General features: G+C 43.0%; 1 protein-coding gene across 4 annotated transcripts in view; it reads right to left on the reverse strand.

The window, feature by feature from the left end:
• LOC306778810 (transcription factor SOX-6-like) overlaps window positions 1–19,974 on the reverse strand; it is a 107,115-nt gene that overhangs the window by 59,028 nt on the left and 28,113 nt on the right. For all 4 annotated transcript variants that reach the window (XM_079270488.1, XM_079270490.1, XM_079270487.1 and 1 more), the window contains exons 3-4: window positions 9,823–10,042; window positions 6,331–6,541 (exon numbers count right to left, since the gene is read on the reverse strand). In XM_079270488.1, coding sequence (XP_079126614.1) covers window positions 6,331–6,541; window positions 9,823–10,041 — 430 coding nt within the window. In that variant the 5' untranslated portion in view covers window position 10,042. The remainder of the gene's footprint in view (window positions 1–6,330; window positions 6,542–9,822; window positions 10,043–19,974) is intronic.

Consider the following 19,974-nt stretch of genomic DNA (forward strand, 5'->3'; position numbering starts at 1 on the left):
GAAGCTGCAAGAGGTCACCGGTTTCCTCTCAATGTATATTGATTTTACCGAACTTGTAGTTCACAGTGCAATTTATTAGTGGACATAATGGCTTAGAATCATGGTGTCTTTAAGAAAAGTAAACTACAAGGTTATAAAGCCCCCAAACATGTGGTTCTGAACCCTGTTTTTTTCTTGTTTGTACTTTAAATATGCATGACTAAATTAGTAACACTATAAAGGAGCTACATTTGAAATTCAGAGCATTAATATAGCTGCAAACAACTATTTGCTATGTGAAGATATAGTGGAGTAAAGTCTACCTGAGCAGTGCATTAAGTCGATCTTCCTCTGTGTGTGTTGTAATCTGATATTCTCTGTGCTTTGTTGACATAGCAGGGCTGGCAGTGCATGCGTTTCAGTGCATGTGACTCCGTGTGAGTGTGCCCCACTGGCTAGCTAATGGCCGCCGCTCTGCACCGCCCTGCACCGCTCTGCACCGCTCTGCACCGCTCTGCACCGCCCTCATACTTTTAGCTCTGTCAGCACTGTTACCGTTGTTTGCACTGTTTGCACTGTTAGGACCGTTAGCTGTGAGCCGCCATGTTGAGGGCCGAGTAGAGGCCACAAAATACTCATATTGAGTAGTTTTTAAAACGTAATCTGCTATGAGGACTGTGTGGATGTGTTTGATCGGATTTCATTGACAATGGCCTGAAAAAAACTAGTTAACAGCCCCTAAAGTGTCATCAGATTTTCATTTAAATATTGCTAAATTCTGATCGGTGACATAAAGCTGAATGAGAAAACATGTTTTCAAGCTCTTTAATCATGCATTGCTGGCAAAAATGTCAACTCCGTGATTGTAGAGTGATCATGAAAAAAACACGAGACAGCAATGTCCCATCAGATCTGAGTCGTACACTTGAAGCCTCTGTCAGTTGATATGCTTTCATGTCAGATGTGCTGTTCCTACATCCTAATAGCAGTGAGGAAAAGTGATTTTTCAATGTCTTTTTAAAAGTCATGTCGTAGGTCTGTAGGTGCTGTCATACTGTGAAAGTATCAAAATGCCCATTTCACAGAGAAACGCACACAGCCTGTATTCAGAAACTGTGCCTTTAAACGAGCCTGCATGACTTCCTTAAGGTTGTGATGTCACAACGATACAGTCACCGGTAGAAGCGACGCTAAACTCTGTGTAAGTGGCACACAGATTGAGTCACCGGCTGCAGTGATGCTGTGAAGACAACGAAAGACCGGAAAACGGTGACCAATCAGAGCAGGACTGGGCTTTTTCAGGAGGGGGTCTTAAAGACACAGGCGCTAAAACGGAGCGTTTCAGACAGACAGGATGAGAAAAATAAAGTGGTTTTTATAACATTGACGCATGTAGACATTTTCTAGTAGAAACTCAAAAATAGAAATATGATTCTGAAAATGAGCACGATATGTCTCCTTTAACTCGTTTAGGTTTTCAGAATTCATAAATTAGTCACACAGGTGTCCATGTTATAACCACTCTGCAGCAGTACAGTGTAGCGGTAATTGAGCTTGATCTCATTTGCAAATGAAACACGTGAATTGTACAGTAATTCATAAGGGCTCGGGGCATAAGCGGGGAGTAGAGTGATGTTAAGTGTTTGCCAGGCGCCAGAGCTGCTCTGGCCACATTAGATGGCTGACTAAGTTGGCACGAGGGCACCGTGCCCATGCCAGGCCCCCGCTAACAGTGGGTCGGCCTCCGGGAGGCACAACAATACAGATAATGATAATTCAGTCATCTAAACCGAGGGAGCTTGATTGCACACTTCACTGGGTTTAATGTCCATCGGGCATCATCCCAGAATGCCTTGGTTCAGCATTGAGATAAATGCATCCACTCCTGACTGCTTTTTCCTTTTCTGTATCGAGGGCTCAAGGAGACAAGGTGAATTCAGATTGATTATTGCTAATGAGGCCCCCATCAATGCTAAGAGACGGGTTATTGTGTGGGTATTTTCTCTGTTTATTACAGGCTTTTATTTCCCATCCTGTCTTTCTCTTATTTTAGCTACAAAATGACAGTGGATGGAGGAGCGTTTCCATTCCGCAGCACATCTCGTGCCCACATTTTTTCTTCTGATGTTCCCTCATGCTGGCCTTGTACATTTTATTCAGTAACCAGCCTACCAGCTTTATAAGTACTAAGTGCTTTAACAGTATAGAATCAGCCTTTTGTATGCAGCAAGTCTTTGTATCTCAACCTTCACACAATGCAGAAGGTAACCCTAACCTGTGTTATTGTACAATAACCCTAACCCTAACCCAACGTAAATGCAAAATTGTCAAGAAAGTGTTGGACCTTCACCCTCGTGGCTTGCGTCTTGTCGACGTCCAGGCAGAAAGGACCTTTTTGCAGCAACCAGCTGTGTGATAACGCAGCTCGCTGTCTCAATCTTAAAGACGTCTTGATAAAGCTTTTAAAAGCTGAGTTGGGTGAAGACAAAAAAACAACAGAAAAACACCCACATTGCAAAGCGAGGCCATGTCTATTCATTAGAACTGTCACAGGCACTTAGGGCACCTCTGAGTAACAGAGAGCTAACAGCGTGCCGACAGCGGGTGAGCGCAGCGCGAAGGCTAACAACGACTTCATCCACACTTTAGCTGAGGGCTACGGTGCACGGAAGGGTCAGCCATGTTAGGCTAAGTGAGCGCTCGGTGGCTCTGTTCCATTTGATCATACAGCCAAGCCAACCTGGGCGAGCACAGCTGACTGAACCCTTGTCAGCAGGAGGTGGAGGACGAGGCAACGGACGGCATTGTTCAGGCTTTAATGTGCTCGCCCTTTGCAGTGCGGATGATCAAATCCGGTCATACTGTAAGAGGATTCTGAGCAAACGTATGCTTTAACGTGTCAGTCTGGAGAACACATGCCGGTGAGGAGTCAGGAAGAAAAAAGAGAAAAAAAGATTTGGATTGCAAAATACACCTGTGGAGCGTTCTGCCGCACGATGTTTGGAGCACAAAGTGGTCTGTCAACTGTGTCACACCAGGAATCCATATACAAACCTATTTACCAGGTAGGCCTTGCACTCCTGTCTGCATTACGTTGCAAAACTCTTGACAGCTGATGAATTTGGAATGCTTTGTGTTTGAAAGTGACACACAACAAAGCTTTAAATCAGCAAGGTTGCCTGTTGAGGAGAGATTCCAGAAAATGTGCTTTCAAGGGTTCTTGAAGTTGAGCGACAGAAAGAGAAACAGCAATCCCAGTGTCATGTAGTGAAGGAGAGAAAGATGTAATGAGACAAAGAAGCAGTATTTCCTAAAAATGAACAAATGGGAAATGGAAAAAAGGGTTTGAAGCTTCAGCGCTCAACTGCTGTGAACGTAGCCGCTTGCCTCACTTAATGAAGCATTCAGCCGCAGCCATCTATTGATCACCTCCTCTCATTTCAACTGAAGTCATTAGGGGAAAAAAGAAGCTGTAAAGAATCTGCAAACGTAGGCTTCCAACAGGCTCAAAATGAAATGCATTACCGCCGCAGTGCATGAAAGACATTTTTACAATGCATCTTCAGGGACAACAGCCATTCACAGGAACGTTTACAAGGCCCAGAGTTATTATTCATGCTAACACTGGATGTGCCTGGTTATGTTGCACATGTTAATCACGCTTCATTTTTGTCTCTGCTAAGTGTTTGCAGCGTGATCAATGCCACCGGTCCTTCGGGATAGCAGCTCCGCTAATTAGCAAAGGAAGAGCCGAACTCAACAGTGAGCTGTGTTTTTCTTTTTCCATTTTTTTTTCCCATTGAAGAGGAACATTGTGAAATCAGAGTCATTCTTTGGCATCAATGGGTGAAACATTTGTATTTACTGGTGTAAAACCCACCGCTGACCTGTTTGTCTTTGTGCACCACTAGTGTTTGTCTTCTCCAGTGTATTCATCATTTGGTAACACTCATGACGCCCATGATATTATAAACACACTGTTACAATCTGAGTATAGCGCTGAACAATGATAGTTATCAGCACTCATAACTATTCATAATGCTTCAGTACAATAACACATTATTGAGCATTTAATAATGACTTACAATACTTACATTGTTTGCTTTAAGCAAAGTGGAAAAAATAGAATTGAATCTATGCAAAAACAACTTTACTTTACAGCGAACAATGACCACTGAGAGCAACACATTATAATGCGTTATGGTGATAATAGTGCATGATTAAAAAAAGAGATGATGATGTGCTACAACAATGGGAATTATTATACACAGTAAATATTTCAAAAATAGTCTTTTAGTGTGCCATTCATGATCAAAATCACTTCTAATTCTGATAACGGTGTCTGTTTCTATTAATACCGTGTTTCACTAGTTAATAATAAACACACAACACATACTATAAAGGACGCCATGATCACAGAGGAAGCCGAGGATGTCAAGATGAGGAAACATGTTGTCGACCACCTTGTTTAGAATATGAGAAGTACAGCGAGCATTGCATTTGCTCATCCAGTTAATAAAGCATGAACTGTTCCCTGGTCCAATAGGAGACCTGGAAATAGTTGCAATTAAAAAGGAGAAATCCAGAGAGAAATAAATAAAGTTTTTGTTAACGTTTAATGTGATGGATTATGTTAAAATAAATGCAGCAAACAGGAACAACTGACTGTTTGCAGAAAACCGGCCAAAAGAAGCAGATTCAGAAGTTGAGCAGGTTGGATGGGAAACGGTTACACGTGATGGAAAATAAATAATAAAAGGAAGGCACACACTTCAACTTGTCCCCCAGCATTTCCTTCCACTCATGTCCCCTTTGATTTGACGGGAAGATGTCAAAACACTTTTTAACACGCTCTCACACACACACACACACACACACGTTGTTCCTTTCAAACCAGTTTCCGTACTGCAGATAACAGGCAGAGCTACCTGTCTTTCAACTGAAGACCGAGCACTGTATTCCGCCTCCGGCTGTCCAATTCTGGCCCACTTTACTATATCAATAACAAAGTAAAACCTTTAAATGAGAGAGATAAAGCGCTCCTCTGATATCATCATGATTGCTATGTGCACATAACAGTAAAGAGAGGTGCTAGATGGTTTTAGATCTGGCTTGCTGTGGGGTGAGAAGGGACGAGCTGAGGCATGCTGGGAGACTTCCCTGTGTTCGTGGTGCAGATCAGAGGAGCAGGAGAAAGGGAAACCTGTGTTTTCCCTGATTGATATTGTGATCTAACGAGCAAAAGGATCAGTCAGTTGTAATTTTAGATGTTCAAAGATCCTCTCGGGAGGATGTGTTCAGAAAGGGAAAACAAAGTAGAGGTAAGGCCGCTGTTGTTGTTTGTGCGAATGAAGAGTAAGTGAGCAACAACAGCATCCTGTGTATCGAAAGTGAGGGAATAAACTTCTGTCGTTTTGTATTCATAGAAAGAAATCAACAATGTGTCACTCCTAAGAGTTATTTTAAAGCTGAAATCTGCATCTTATAACCTTTTTTTCATCAAAATGTGCGCATTTATGCAGATTTTTTTAACATTTCCCATTGCCAGTGGACGAGTATGCCTTTCTGTTTTCTTCTCGTGTTATGTTCAATGTCATGAACGAGCCGTAAAACAGAGTTAATAAAGCGTTAAAAGGGTTGTGTGGCTTCCTTTGTCTTTATCTGTCTCAGTCTCTCTTTCAAACACTGGTGATTGTTTGAACAGTGGAAAGACGAACAAAGACAGTTAACGTGAGTTTAATTTGGTTTTTTATCCAGTTGAATGAAGAGTGATATAATAAATAAAGCAAGGTAAAATGACTTTTACCGACTGTGCTTTCAGGGGCGCATAATCATTATTATGATAATTCTGAAACTTACATGACTACTGGTTGCTCTCCTCTTCTGCTATTGCACAGTTGGATTTCAGTTTAACCCTACTGCAGTAAAGGCAATCCACATCTGTTACATGTATGATTAACATAACCTTTTATTCAGCATCAAGCCACCCTTGTAAAACACATTTAGCCTCAAGCTATTGCTATCGAGAGAGAGCCTTGTTTGTCCTGTTTTGATTATATCCCTGCTTCCAAATGTAAAGGTCAAATGAATTCATACCATTCAAGCAAAACAAGTCTGTCTGTACGTAAGTTCATGTTTTAAGATTTTCCCATGACAATAAATACTTCAGTGACGTAAGTGGACGATGAGCCATACTTTGCAGCCTCCAGGTCTGAACTGTTCTAACTGTGTGATTCTTAAAGTCAGGCAGTGTTTGAAATTGAGTGTGCGTGCCCCACTTTCCTTGGAGTCATTACAGTTGAAACATAGAAATGCACACGCACAGGCATCAGGATGAAGACTTTGGCCTACCTTCGTGTTCCGTCTTGGTCAGCTCCACCAGTTTCTTCTGTTTCAGTGTGTCCACCACGTCTGCCAGGCTTCCTTTGCGGCGCTCCGGCGTCCCGAAGGCGAGGCCGATCATTGGCTCCCCGCGATCCCTGGAGCACTCCTCTGGCTTGGGTGGAGAGGTAGAGTTAGTCCGGTAGGAGTAGACTGAGCAGCCTTTACTGCTCTCATTGTCCTGGGAGGAGACAAATAAGAGAACCGAGGTCAGAGCTTCTGCAATAGATCCGCACTGATGCAGGTTAGATGCACTCAGAGATCTTGTCCCCTTTCAGTATATGCTTACATTCCCTTGGCATGGGCTGGCTGGCCTGATATGGGAACAGGTCAGAGAGCATCCTGGGTACATCAGGAGCTCTGTGGTGTCACCATATTTCATTGCTTTAAAATAAGTGTACTCTGTCACTCTGCTATTTAACATACATGTCAGTGTTTCTTGCAATTCCAGGTTGGGGAATGAACATCATGCTGTATTGAAGAAGACTTGAAACTAGCGATTGAGACCATAAACCCATGTTTATAATGTTGACTGAGGTATTTCCTGAAGTGAGAAGTAGAGTCATAGACTTGTATTAGCAAACAGAGGAGTCGCCCCCTGATGGCCATTAGAGAGAATGCAGATGTAAGGCACTTCAGTATTGGATTCACTTTTCAGAATTTGAGGCTGTCACCTGAGATCAACACAAGCCATCTTCGGTTAGTTCAAATTAAAACACAGATTTGTAGATTCATTTAAATGTACCATAAGTTTTGTGTTTTAATAATTCTGAAATCAAAGTGTCCCAAAGTTTCTAACGGGCACAAAGTCCCTCAAAAACGCTACACGTTGGCACAGTTACCACCAGATTACTAACTTACAAACCATATTGCTTTTCTATTCGGTGTTGCGGGAGTGTTTCTGCCCCACTGCTGTTTGCTCTGCTGGGTTATGAGTTAAGTGAGAGGCACAAGGCGTCTATATTTACCGAGACGAGAAGCCTTTCAAGACGATCACATTGTCCCACACAACAGACACTTTAGCACAGGTGTTCTAACGCGCCGGCTATTTCTGGACGCTTTCTCCTCCCCTTACAGAGTGGGGGGGATCTCCAAGAACTTTAGCAGGCTTATGTTTCAAAGACAAGGGGCTTTAACGAACAGCGGGATCTTAAGACGCCCTTGAAATGGCTCCTGGAGGCCCTCCTGTGCACTTTGTCTTTAAGCAGAAGATGCCTCTGTAATGAGGATTAGGATATCGTGTGTCACTCGGATTGTTCAGGTGTTTTTTTTCAGGTCCACACATAATGCCGTCGAGCAGTGTGGTGAAGGCGGGAAGGCCCGATGATCAGATCATATTAAAAACCAAAAGGTCACGCATTCAGCCTCTGCAGCAGACAATGCATATCCATGACAACCCCCGTGATGTTCGTCCTTGAGCAAGGCACTGGCCCCGAGATAGAAAGGCATCGTTCTCGAATGTGAAACTGAAATATGTGAAGAATCAAAAGCGCGGGTCAACTCGTGCACTATCTGGTCCTAAAGAGCTTAGTTACACACTGTCAGGATCCAGGATCCCTGTCTGACCCGTTGTGTGTTTCCCCTGATCTCCTCTCCTCAGGTGTTCTGTCATTCCTCTGTTTGTTATTGTGTGCCATGTGCTCTGTTTGTCCTCTGCCTTCAGACACCTCCCATGGCCACACCCGTGATTGTGCACAGCTGAGGACACTCCAGCCGATCACCTCCTGCAGCCTGACACACCAGACTCAGGTCCCAGTAATGATTCCCCTGTCTCTATATAAACTCTGGTCCTGCAGTCTGGGGTTGTCAGGTCGTACCGTCTTTCACCCGCTTCAACCCCGTGGCATCCTCTGCCCTCCTTGTGTTCTACGGATTACACTCCGCCGCTCTGCCCTCCTTGTGTTACACGGACTACACACGCCGTCAAGCTGCCAGCCCTCCGGTGTCGAGCCACGGGACTCACACCGTCGATCTGCCACTCGGGTGTCGCACCACGGGCTCCACACCTTCCTGTCTTAGTCGGGCTAAATAAAACCTGTTTCCATTGACTTCTGTCTCCTGTGGTCTTGCGTTTGGGTCCTACCTGTGAACTCCCGTGACACACACAGAGGAAGAGTTCTTCACATTGGAGACTTTTGAAATGCAGGAAACATTCAAGAAAAATCTGTTGAAAATTAGATTTTTTTTTAAAAACTGGCCTTCACTTTTCGACCAACACTAAACGAGTTCCACAAATATATTTCCCCTCACTGTTGGAGGCCGGTGGCGGGAGGAGGAGAAACAGGCCGGTGTTTTCTGTCCTCAGCTTGTCCCTCTTCCATATTATTGACATTCATTCAATGCTGTTTTGTGTGATTTAACCTGTTGAAACGTTTTCTACTCTTTCTACCAACTCCCTCACTAACCTTCTGCCCTTTTTGTTCAGAAAGGGACACACCGTCGTCCTTCTTTTCTTTATTGAATTCATAGTTCCAAGGTCAGTTGACAAACACGAAGAATTGTGCTTCGGTTCAGAATTAAGTTTTATTTCTTTAAAATATACGAACAATGCGCTGAGCTGACCACAGTTTGAGTCTTTTGTGGAGGCTTTCTTGTGCCAGTTCATTTTCTCCTTTTCTTTGTTTTTTTATCTAATTCAGAACACACTCAAAACTTTTGTTTTTTAAATCACAAATTCATTATTTTGTCTTATCAGACTCCTGCTGGTGCACATGAGGAGATTCAGAAGTGTGTGAGAACTTCACAAGCTTTCAGTATTCAGGAACATTTTTTGCCTCAAGGCCACTTTGAACTGAAAGTCAAGTTGTCTATAATATCTTTAAAGTTCTCACTATGCACTGAATGGTTATTGTAGCTATAATCTCAAGATAACAGAAAACAGAAGTATGTTTTTTTTGTAAAATCAGAAGTGTGAACAGGACTTTTGTTTTGGGAAATGTAAAATGTATTATGCCACAACATTGATACGGAAAGAAACTTTATTCTCAGAACTTTCCACTTTCCTCAGAGGCTGAAGTCAAACACGCCTCTTCCATTAGGGACCAACAGCACCTGAAGCCAAGAAACTAACCCTTTAACACACACATGCACACTCTCACACACAGACTGACAGGAGGTGGAGATGAGAAGAACAAAGGGCTATAACTTTCTAGAGGAGAAGCCTCACTGGGCTGCCTACAGCACTGCCTGCAGCACACAGACCAGAGAGGACCACTGGTGTGTGTGTGGGTGTGTGTGTGGGTGTATGCATTCGATTGTGCACAATCATCATTATGCATGAGAATTTGCACACCCTGTTTACCCCTGCATGTATTTCATGAGTGTTTTATGAGCCGTGTGCCCTGAGTGTGTGCACTATGTACACACACTCACCTCATTTGTTTTATAGATTTGAGTTACGGCAACATATCTAAAGATAAGATACGCTCAATTTCTCAGCCCTGTGCGTAATTCACATCTCACCATCGCAGCAGGCACCATGTTCTCCCACTCCGCGTCCGTCAGCTTCTCCCTGATTGGCTGCAGCTCATCCGGGTGGGGTCGGTCATGCGAAGAGGGAGACGGTGTCTCCTTCGGGCCGACTCGCTCCTCGCTGGTCCAGGCCGCATTGTCCTGACCCATCGCTTCCTCGTCCTCAGACGGTGGGTGAAAGGGAGGTGTTGCTCGCATGGAAGACATCATTCTGTGGAGGACAAGACAAAGTGGTTTTCATTTTGATGGCAAAGTTTAGACCGGCGCATTGCCGAACGTTATTTCAGGCTAGGTGGAGAGGAGAGGAGAGAGAACAAGAAAGGAAAGGAAAAGGGAGGAGAGGAGGGGGGAGGGGGGGAGAGGAGAAAAGAAGAGGACAGCAGGACAGTAATAAGGAGAGGAGAGGAAATTAAAGTAGTGGAGAGGAGACAAGAGGGGAGGTTAAAGAGAGGAGAGGAGGACCCATGATGGAGGAAAGTTCAAGTGACCAGTTGAAGCTCTAAACTTGTGCCGCTGATCTCACAAAAGAAAAAGGAAAAGTGTTGGAGATTTCAGAACCATCCATTTTAATTCAGAACCACACTTCATTTAAAATGCAGACACACGAATGCTGAAGATGTAATTACAGCTCACTCACACAAGCGACTTAAAGTACACATCATTTTTGGCTTTTATCGCAATCTGAGAGACTTATAATGACTACAAGGCATTCATGCTGAATGTTCCACACACACACACACACACACACACACATGCACATTAAGCACATACTGCCACGGGGATAATCTATTAAGCAGCATCAAGGCCACTCATCACCTCAGAGCTGTTAAAAAAAGCAGACGCTGTGCTGCTGCCTTTCAGTGGAAAAATCTCTCTTTTTTTCCCTAATGTAAGCCTCAGGCTGGGAGAGTCATTAGGCTAATACATCATTTACTGTAATGACTTCCCTTTGTTGCCCTGTACTTATGAGGACTTTCATTGACCACATTTATTCCCTCAACCCTCCTCTCCTGTCGCCTAATCTCAGCCCTAAATTCTAATTCTAAATTGAAACACAAGCCCCCTTTAAAGGGTTTTCCACATCTTTTTTGTCCTGATGCGGCTAATTGGTGCGTTGAAGTAATACACACACACCCACACCAAATTACTACGCGATAACTGACAATGCAAATTCCAGCGGAAAGGGCGTCAGACTGTTAGGAATTGTTTTTGCTCCAGAAAAAAAAGACATGTCACACACACACTCACACACACACACACACACAAGCCTTCGCATAAACACAACTTCTGCGAGGTGAAACAGATTGCCACTTCAGCGGTCAGTAAATCACAGCGGGCTGTCCACCTCTGAAATATGCAGCCTCCTGGGTGCCCTTAAACGTAAATATGACCCTCAGTGATATGTCTGGAGGGAAAGAAGCGATCGGCCGCAGAGTGAGTGTGTGTGAGTGTGTGTGTGTGTGTGTGTGTGTGGCGGCAGCAGCAAAATCCTTTACACGGGGAGCTGATAAGAGTGCGATAAAAGACTGAAACCACGTGTCAATGCGAGAGAGGACGAAGAGAATGAAGAGAATGAAGAGATGGAGAAAATGTGAGACGAAAACATGAATAAAGCGCATGCAAGTGTCGATTCCAAACACGTGCATCTGGATCTAAAGTGTGTTGTGTGAAAGAGCTCGCTTCCATGTGGGTTTGACTGTCGTAGCGGGATTCCGAGGGGTCATGACCTTCTTTGCATGTTACCTTTCACTACTTGTGTCAGTGACTGTCTTATTCAGGTTACACCAGAGGACGGCTGCTGGATAGTGTCGCCGCACGAAAACTGAGACTCACTCAACTCTGACCTGAAGATGTTGGAGAACCATTAATAGTACACCATCGTAACTTACTGGATCACTTTCTACTGTCCTTTGGAAGCCAGCTGCAATTCTTGTCTATCTTACCCTAAAGAGTCTTTTCTCTCATTCATGCTCAATAAATATTTCTAATATCATCTTTTCAGGCTCTCTGGCTTAATACAATTCTGACCTTCGCATGCTACACTGTTCCTAAAGATGACAATGAGGGAAGGAAGATTATTTTACCATCACCTCACTGTAAACCGGTCCAGATGAGAGCACAAGCTAAATACTTGAAGCTGCTATCGTCACTACTTTTATATTAACAATGGATCATGTGACTACTTGAGCGTGAAAGGGTAAGCTGGTGAGGACAAACCCACAGATAATTATCACTCAACTCTGCAGTTTCGCTCAGCTCGAAGGAATGTTTGAGCATCTTGAAGCAAATTTCACTTTTGGTTCATTCTTATCAGTGTCATTTTTCCAGCCCAGTCTCACCAAATGGCCTATTATTGACACAGCGACTTGGAAGTCGTTTAGCGTGCAACAAGAACGGCTTTCTTGCTTTGGCGTGTCATTTTACGCCGCGTAGTCTGCAAGGACTGCAATGTAAATGCATACGCTGGAATATTATCAGTATCAACGAAACCAAACCTAAAACCCAAATACAGTTCAGTTAACTGACAACTGTGTGGTGGGAACTGAAAGGAAAACATTGTTGTACAGTGAAAGTATAAAAAGTGAGAAAGACTTCTTTTGTTGGGTGCAATAGTAATAGACAGTGGGTCAAGCAATCATAGGACTTTCAACCGGGAGACCGCTGTTTGTGTCATTTTGAAGTTGCTTTAGTGCTGTTTGTGATGTGTGTTCTGTACTTATGTTACCGTACTTATATTTGACTTCGTTAACCTACATATTTTAAGCCCAACCATGATGTTTCTCCGAAACTCAACTAAGTCGTGTTATTGTCTGAACTTAAATGTGTTCATTTCACGGTAACAACTTAAAATGGTTTAATGCGTTGTCATTAAACGCAAAATGTCCTAAAAAATATTGTGCTATTTGACGCCTTCCCATGAGGTCAGGTTGCAGCAGGGAGCTGTTTTCAGCTAAGAAGCTCTGAAACCACACTGTGCGCTACCTGCAGCGCCTAACGGCAGTCAGATGACGTTGGGTACGTGACGGAGAAGATGCTGCAACATTCAGCCGCTCAAGAGTCCGTCAGAGTTTCAGCAATTTACGACCAAGACTGCAACAGCTGGAAGACTTCTGCCAGTCTTGGGAATGATAACAATTATTATTCCCACTTCACTCGGTGAAGTCTGAGATTCATTCATTTGCCACCAGTGCCAAGCTCCACCGAATGCCTGATTTGACCGCTGTCAGCCTGATGTTTACATTTCCCAGAACCTCCGTTGTTTTTACACGGCGGTTTGAGTGCATGAGATCATAAGACAACCAGCAAACAGCAAATGACTAATCCAGAATCAACTGCTGCAATCCACACTGGAGCGATGAAGGAGCTGATGGGGAGCCGGGAAGGGAGAAGGCAGAGGAGCGCCTATATTTAGCTGACAATATTGCTGGTGCTGTGTTTATGGCGGAGCTTAAGACTTAGTTTCTTGGAACTGGTGTTTCATATGGCCAGGAATGCCCAGCCCCATAACTCGCTGCCACTGATATGGTATCATCATGCAACAGTACAGGGGTTTGTTGGTAAGCATGCCGCAAGGCCTTTCTGTGATTGGTCGGGGCAGGAAAACAGTATACATGCGCTCGTCATCCGGCAGAGAATCACATTACCAGTGTTTAGATGACTCTGTTGTTTAACTAACACGGCAAATGTTAAGCTCTACCAAGTCATTGCTGTGGAATGACTTTAGGAGTTACTGTAGTTATTTTGACTTTGAGTTTTCGGGTGAATGGTGAGGAGTTGTTTATTTGTATTTTCTGCTGAAAGTGTTCACATTTTCTTTTCTCTCAGTTTAATTTAATTACAGCTGATTCTAAAATCAATTCTCTTCACTGTTCACATATCTGTTGATGACTTCAAAAGTAAAATGATGGGCATATAGTTCACCCACATTTTTAAAGGTAATGCAAATAAACACAGAAAGACGTTCTCATGCTAATAATTTGTGAACATACATAATGTTCAAATCTTATCCTCATACAATGGTTCATATGACATCCAAGGAAACATGTACTCCTCATTTTTCGTGCGTTTTCCTTCAAAAGTCCAGCTAGATCTGTCAATTTATGCTCGTTTTTTCAAAGCAAACTTCTGTCTTCACAGGAAACAACTAAGTTAAGTTTAGGCAACAAAACTACCTGGTTAGGTTTAGGAAAAGATTGTGGTTTGGTTTAAAATAACTTCGAAAGTGGCGTTACTTAAGTACAGAAGTTACGTGACAAGTTAATTTACGTTAACTTCTCGTTTCACACGGGGAACAAAAAGCGGTCTCCTGGCTGAAAGACCAGTGTTTGTTGGACACATCCCGCTCGCCCTGTGCGGGTCTTTGCGGCCTTTATACTTCCTGGTTCATGATAGCTTGGATAACAACAAACGCTGTATGAAAACAGACAAACTACTTAAACAGCTACATTCAACACAGTGCCAGAATATAGCACCAGACATCAGGTATAATCATAATGCTGTGTGCTGTGCAATGCCAAACAATATATCAACACAATAAGAAGAAGAGGAACTCCTATCAGGCCCATTTATATGTTGCCATCAGGCTGCAGCTGCTTCTGTCATGTCATTGAGAAAAACATAGAACTGCTGTGCTGTATTTTTGGGATGTCGGTCATCACTACTTTTTGTCTTTCCTATTCAGTCTGATCGTTTGAACAGCCTTTTATAGGATAAGACTGCACTGAATAACAAAAGATATATGTGCATTATCAGAAACTAAGCGTTTATTTGTCTTAATGTCTAAAAAGATGTATTTTGGAGGTGTGGGTTTTCCCTCTGACCACAGCTCTTATGCATGTCAATATCAGGACCCTCCCAACGAGACCAACAACAGAATGAGTTTGGCAACGCGGAAACACTCTCAGGAAACAGTAATATGACGACAATGTTACACTGATAGCTGAAAAAAGAAATTCATTTTTCACACACGCATCGCCTTGAGCCTCTTTCCGAAAAGCCCTTTCATATTGTCAGCCATCTAGAAAAACATCAACTTATTCCCCTGAAAGCAGTTCTCCTATCTGAAATATGTCTTGGAAAGTGATACTGGTGAGATTGCGTGCTTGAAAGCTAAACAGGGCACCCACTGTTGAGTGAACAGCTTTAATTTTTCGTCCTCATGCATTGTTTGAGTTTTTTATGAGCGTGAAGTCAGGTTGGGAAGATCTTTCCATGAGCAGGGTTAACATCTCAGTTGATAAGACACCAAATGTAATTAAAATCACAATGAAGGTATGCTCAGCAATGTTACTTGCTGTTCTCTTTGAGCATTTGGGTTCAAGTTCCCTTCCCTCCTTTGTTGCCTTTGGACATTATTAAAGCCTTCAGCTCAGAGACACATTCAGCAAACAAACTGTTGCTGGTGGACAGCAAGCTAAGTCCCCTTCTAAAACGTGGACAGTAACTTAGAATCCCTTTGTGAGTGGAAGAAAAACGAAAACCGGGGTCGGAATTTGGCAGGAAAGCGTCGTTCAGATCTGGCCTGGAACCTGGCGACTTGGCAGAAACAATCAGGCATTGTGGAGCGTGGACGGAGAGGGACCTGTGACAGATGAGAGCGGGAGAAAGAGGGCCCCCTCTTAGAAAAACAGTACACAAAGCGCCATTCACAACCCAGGTCCCTTCTGCCACTTGTAGAGCGAGAGAAGGGCTCCGACAAAGGCCTTCGACTCGACCAATTGGGTGTAAAATCTCCAGCCGTCCCAGCTGGATAGAACTGAGGAAGTGGGAAATACCAAAGAGAAAGAGAGAAGAGGGAAAAAAAACACAAGAGGAGAAAGAAAGCTGAGGTTTTTCCTTGGAATTGTTTGTCTGTTGGACAGTCCCAACATGAAAATAAGGTGGAAGAAAAGCAAAAGGAAACTGAAGGTTTAAGAAGAAAGAAAGGGGCTAAAACACCGGCTTCCTTTTGTTGCCAAGTTCCTCTCAATTACTTTTTTGAGTGAAAAACTATTGACGTACTGAAATGTGGTCACACCTACAAAATAAGATCCAAGTTGTAATCAATTTTAAATGATCTTTTAAAAGGGTTACTCCAGCGATTTTGTGTTGCACTTCCATAAAGTTGTGAAACTCACAAGAGGCCGATTTAAAAATAAAATCGGAGCACCAGGTGCCGATAAATCCTGACTTTTAGTCTCTTGAAAAGGTCAAGCTACAAGAATCCTACACCTACCAACAATGCAACTCGATAGCGTCTATCATTAGACCCCTTGCCTCCTAAATGCTCACGTCTTTCAAACCTGAAGTTTGGTGGCCATCAGTAGAAGTCTGTGGTCGTACCAGGCAACTCCCAGGTGTGACTGAGTAGCAAGTCATTGCTTAGAAGAACACATGTGCTCAGTTACCATCCCTAGATAAATAAATGAAAAAAGAGAATTGGCCTTGTATGAGAACGGCTCCTAAATCTCGGGTCTGTCTGGACTCTCATTAGATCATCGCAGAGTGCTGCACACAGAGGCCACTGTCATAGGTCAGACATGTGGAATGTGAACGCACACACGGTGCCCTGTTTTCTCCCAGAGATTCCCTCGTCCCGGCTCTTTTTGCCCAAAATAGAAATGTTCAATGGCAACACCAGTTACCCCCAAAATCAGCCCACTTCGTCAATGCCTTAACGGCAAGAAAAGCAGTTTTGTTTTCTGAAATTCCAACCGTTTAACATGGATTTCACTATAAGAGGCAGCTCTGTCTCCAGCAGAGCCAACAAGTAGCTGCGCTGTGCTGTAGTGCTCAAGATCGCGGACGCGGTCTCGGTCTTGTCTCTGAATCCACCGCATCTTAACACGGTCTTCACAAAGAAGACTCTGGATTTTATTTCAAGACCGGGTCAACGTTCGACAACTACGAGGATATCACTAGACTGCCTGTGCATTGGCTGAATTATTTTTTAACATCGTTACTGTGATTGCTAAATTCTCTGCAATGCCTTTTGATCATTTTATGTGTGTGTGTGTGTGTGTGTGTTTATGGAATCTGGAATTTAAACATTGCCTATGGTTGGCATGTTCCACATTTTATCAAAAGTGTGTCACGAAGTGTGGAACTTGCACTGGTCTGGTCCTGGTCTTATGTGGGACTCGCCCTGGTTTTGACCTGTTCTCAACCTATCGAGGTAACTTTCTCGGTCTCAATACACTTGGTCTTGGTCATGATTTGGTCTCGGTGTGGTCTTGACTACAACTATGTGCTCATCACTTGCGACTGCAGGTCCTCGCTGACCTTTTCATGACTTCAGTGAAACAATGAAGGGAGGTAAGCAGAAGGCGTATGCTGTGGTCAGGTTAGAATAGCATGTACATTCATCACAACCAAATTCTCAGGTAAACGGAAGTCATTGTGCGACCATCAGTATGTTACACTGGAGAGTTCTATGTATTTACCTCGTTAGGAAGTATTTACAACCTGAAGGCACTCAGAGGGGATGGACAGAGGCATCAATCAGGCAGGGCACAAAGTGAAGTGACTCCTGTTGATCTGAGTGATTTCATTCTACAACAGTAAGAATATATAGCAGTCAAATATTGTTCTGTTTAGCCTTGTCATTGTATTAGCCGTGGATTTACAATTTCTCAGCATCTAAACATTTCTAAACCTATTACATGTATTACATACATAAATTATAATTTAAATTATTTTGGCTCCCCCCTTACAGTCACCATCACTGACCAGACAAAGAAAAAAACTCTAGATCAGAAGAAAAAGACATATCACAGTACCAGCGTGATCCATGACGAACACAAAACACTGTTGCACTTGGCCAGTAAGTCAGCATCGATGTGGACTCTCTGTTGGAGGGTTATATAACCCACTTTTACTCCCTGTTAACTGGTTTGGGATGGCAATTACATGGCGGACCCTCCACAAGAGTGGAAGTGGGTCGGCAGAGGGTGTAGGTGGCGGTTTATGAAAGGTCACACTGCACTGGATCCGACAGGAAGATGGTCCTGGAGAATGGTGTTTATAAGCTGGTTTGTTAATGGCTCATTGGTATCTATGGTAATCAGTTTGGTGATGTTGCCGTCAAATTACCTATTAAATAATACTTGAATACAAATATTTCCAAAAAGTCCTTAAAACAATTCGGTTTTGAAATTAGTCTCTTAAAATATAAAATTGCCAAAACATATTTCCTATCTATTCCATGGAGGGAAATGTGAAGAGACATTCACCGTATCCAGTGTCTGCAGAGTATCTTAATACTCACAAATAGTGCAATTTAAGGATTTTGTCTCTCATCATATGGACACCTGGAGCAAACATGGGGTTCGATGTCTCCATTAGTCCTGCTGATGGAAAATCTCAATCAAAGCCGATGATGGAACACTCAAATGATGAATGCGTCGTTTGTACAGTGGGCGTAGACACACATCACTATGCCGGGTCTCTGTGTTCAGGGACCGGGACCAAAACCGCAGACCCGAAGAAATCCAGAGGTGCCGTTATTGACCAACACCCTGCCTTGTGCTTGTTATTTTTTCTGGCACGCGAACACACCTCTAGCTAACACAAATACAGTACACATATGCATTTATCTACTTCATGGCAACGATACAGAGTAAACCATTGAAGAAACCATTGAAGACCAAAGTCAACACTCGGTGGCTCAAAAGGACCGTGTGTCTACTAACTCACGCCCAAGGAAGTTAGAAGACCTGGCCAGTGTGAGCATTTTATCTCTTGATCCTTAAAGTAGAGCATATTGTCCAGGTGGCTATGCCACTGTACAAACAGATAAAATATGCCCATAAAACAGCAGACTTCGTACAGTACTTGTATAAATATATGTTTGACAAAAACATTTTAGATACTTAAAGAACGCTGAAGTTGTTTTGCCTTTTGAAAGCATTTTGCTCTTCAAGCAAGTTGTTTTGTGAATTCTACAAACGGGTGGGGGGACATTTGTAGGACATTTTGTGATTTTGCTAAACTTCTGTCAAAAACCACCCCACAACTTATAGTTTGCTGTTTGCAAAATAAACCAAATCAGACCATAGCCTTCCTAACAAGCCCTCTATTTGCTTGAGGCCCAGGTTCTCATAGATTTACGTACAGATATATTTATATATATCCTTAGTATAACAATTATGCAAGTGGAATTACTTGACCCAGAGGTATCGAAATAAAACAGGACCAGCAAAAATAGAAGAGGACCAAGGCTAGAACCCTGAGGAATGCCACGAGTAAATGTTGATCTGCTAGAGTTGGGGCGATTGTGGCTCAGTGGTAGAGCAGGGTCATCCGTCAATGAGAGGATCGACTGTTCGATACCCGGCTCCGTGAGTCCATGTCGATGTGTCCTTGGGCGAAAGGGTGAATGACATGTCGTGTTAAAGTGCTTTGAGTGGTCCGAAGACTAGAGAGGCTCGATACAAGTCCATCTAACATTTACCTTAACAGTACCTTAACCAATCAAAAGCTGTTTTAAAATGTGCATTATATTCGCTATATGAGAAAGGGTATCGAAGCCATCAGAAAGTAATGGCTCTACAATACAAGAGATCTGTGTTCACTTAATAGTGCAATTTTGGAGCAAGACTACTGCCAAACCTTGGCCAGAAAAACAGCTGAATTAAAAATGTGAGAATGTTTGAGGATAAGGAGCCCTTTTAGAGTAACAAATGTATTATGTGGTCAAATATTTCCTTCATCTTTCAGAGAGAGGGTAGCTTTAATTCCACCAACGATGATCTTGACGCCCAGTCAACATCAATTTTTCTGCATTTTCTTTCTTCTTTTAAGTCTCCATAACGACACTCACTAACCCTCCCTTTGTCATCTCTCTTCCGCCTCACCTCCTTTCACCGCTGATCTATATTGGCTTAAAGCACAAACTGCCTACCATTTGACAAACACCTGACTTACAGGAGGTAATACTCGGTTTATCGGCAGCACCAAACAACCACATGTCCTCTCACTTCAAGCCACAATCCTAATTATTACACCGATTACCTTTGAACTCGAACATAATGGCCCTGTGTTTGAAATCAACCATCCGTATACAAAAACAACTCTCCCAATATTTCTCCAAAAGGAATATATTTCTTCATATTTTTATAAAGCGTCCAAAGGAACGTAAATATCTTTACAGTGCTTTACGTCAAA

Source organism: Melanostigma gelatinosum (genome assembly GCF_949748355.1).
Source record: "Melanostigma gelatinosum genome assembly, chromosome: 1".
NCBI lineage: Eukaryota > Metazoa > Chordata > Actinopteri > Perciformes > Zoarcidae > Melanostigma > Melanostigma gelatinosum.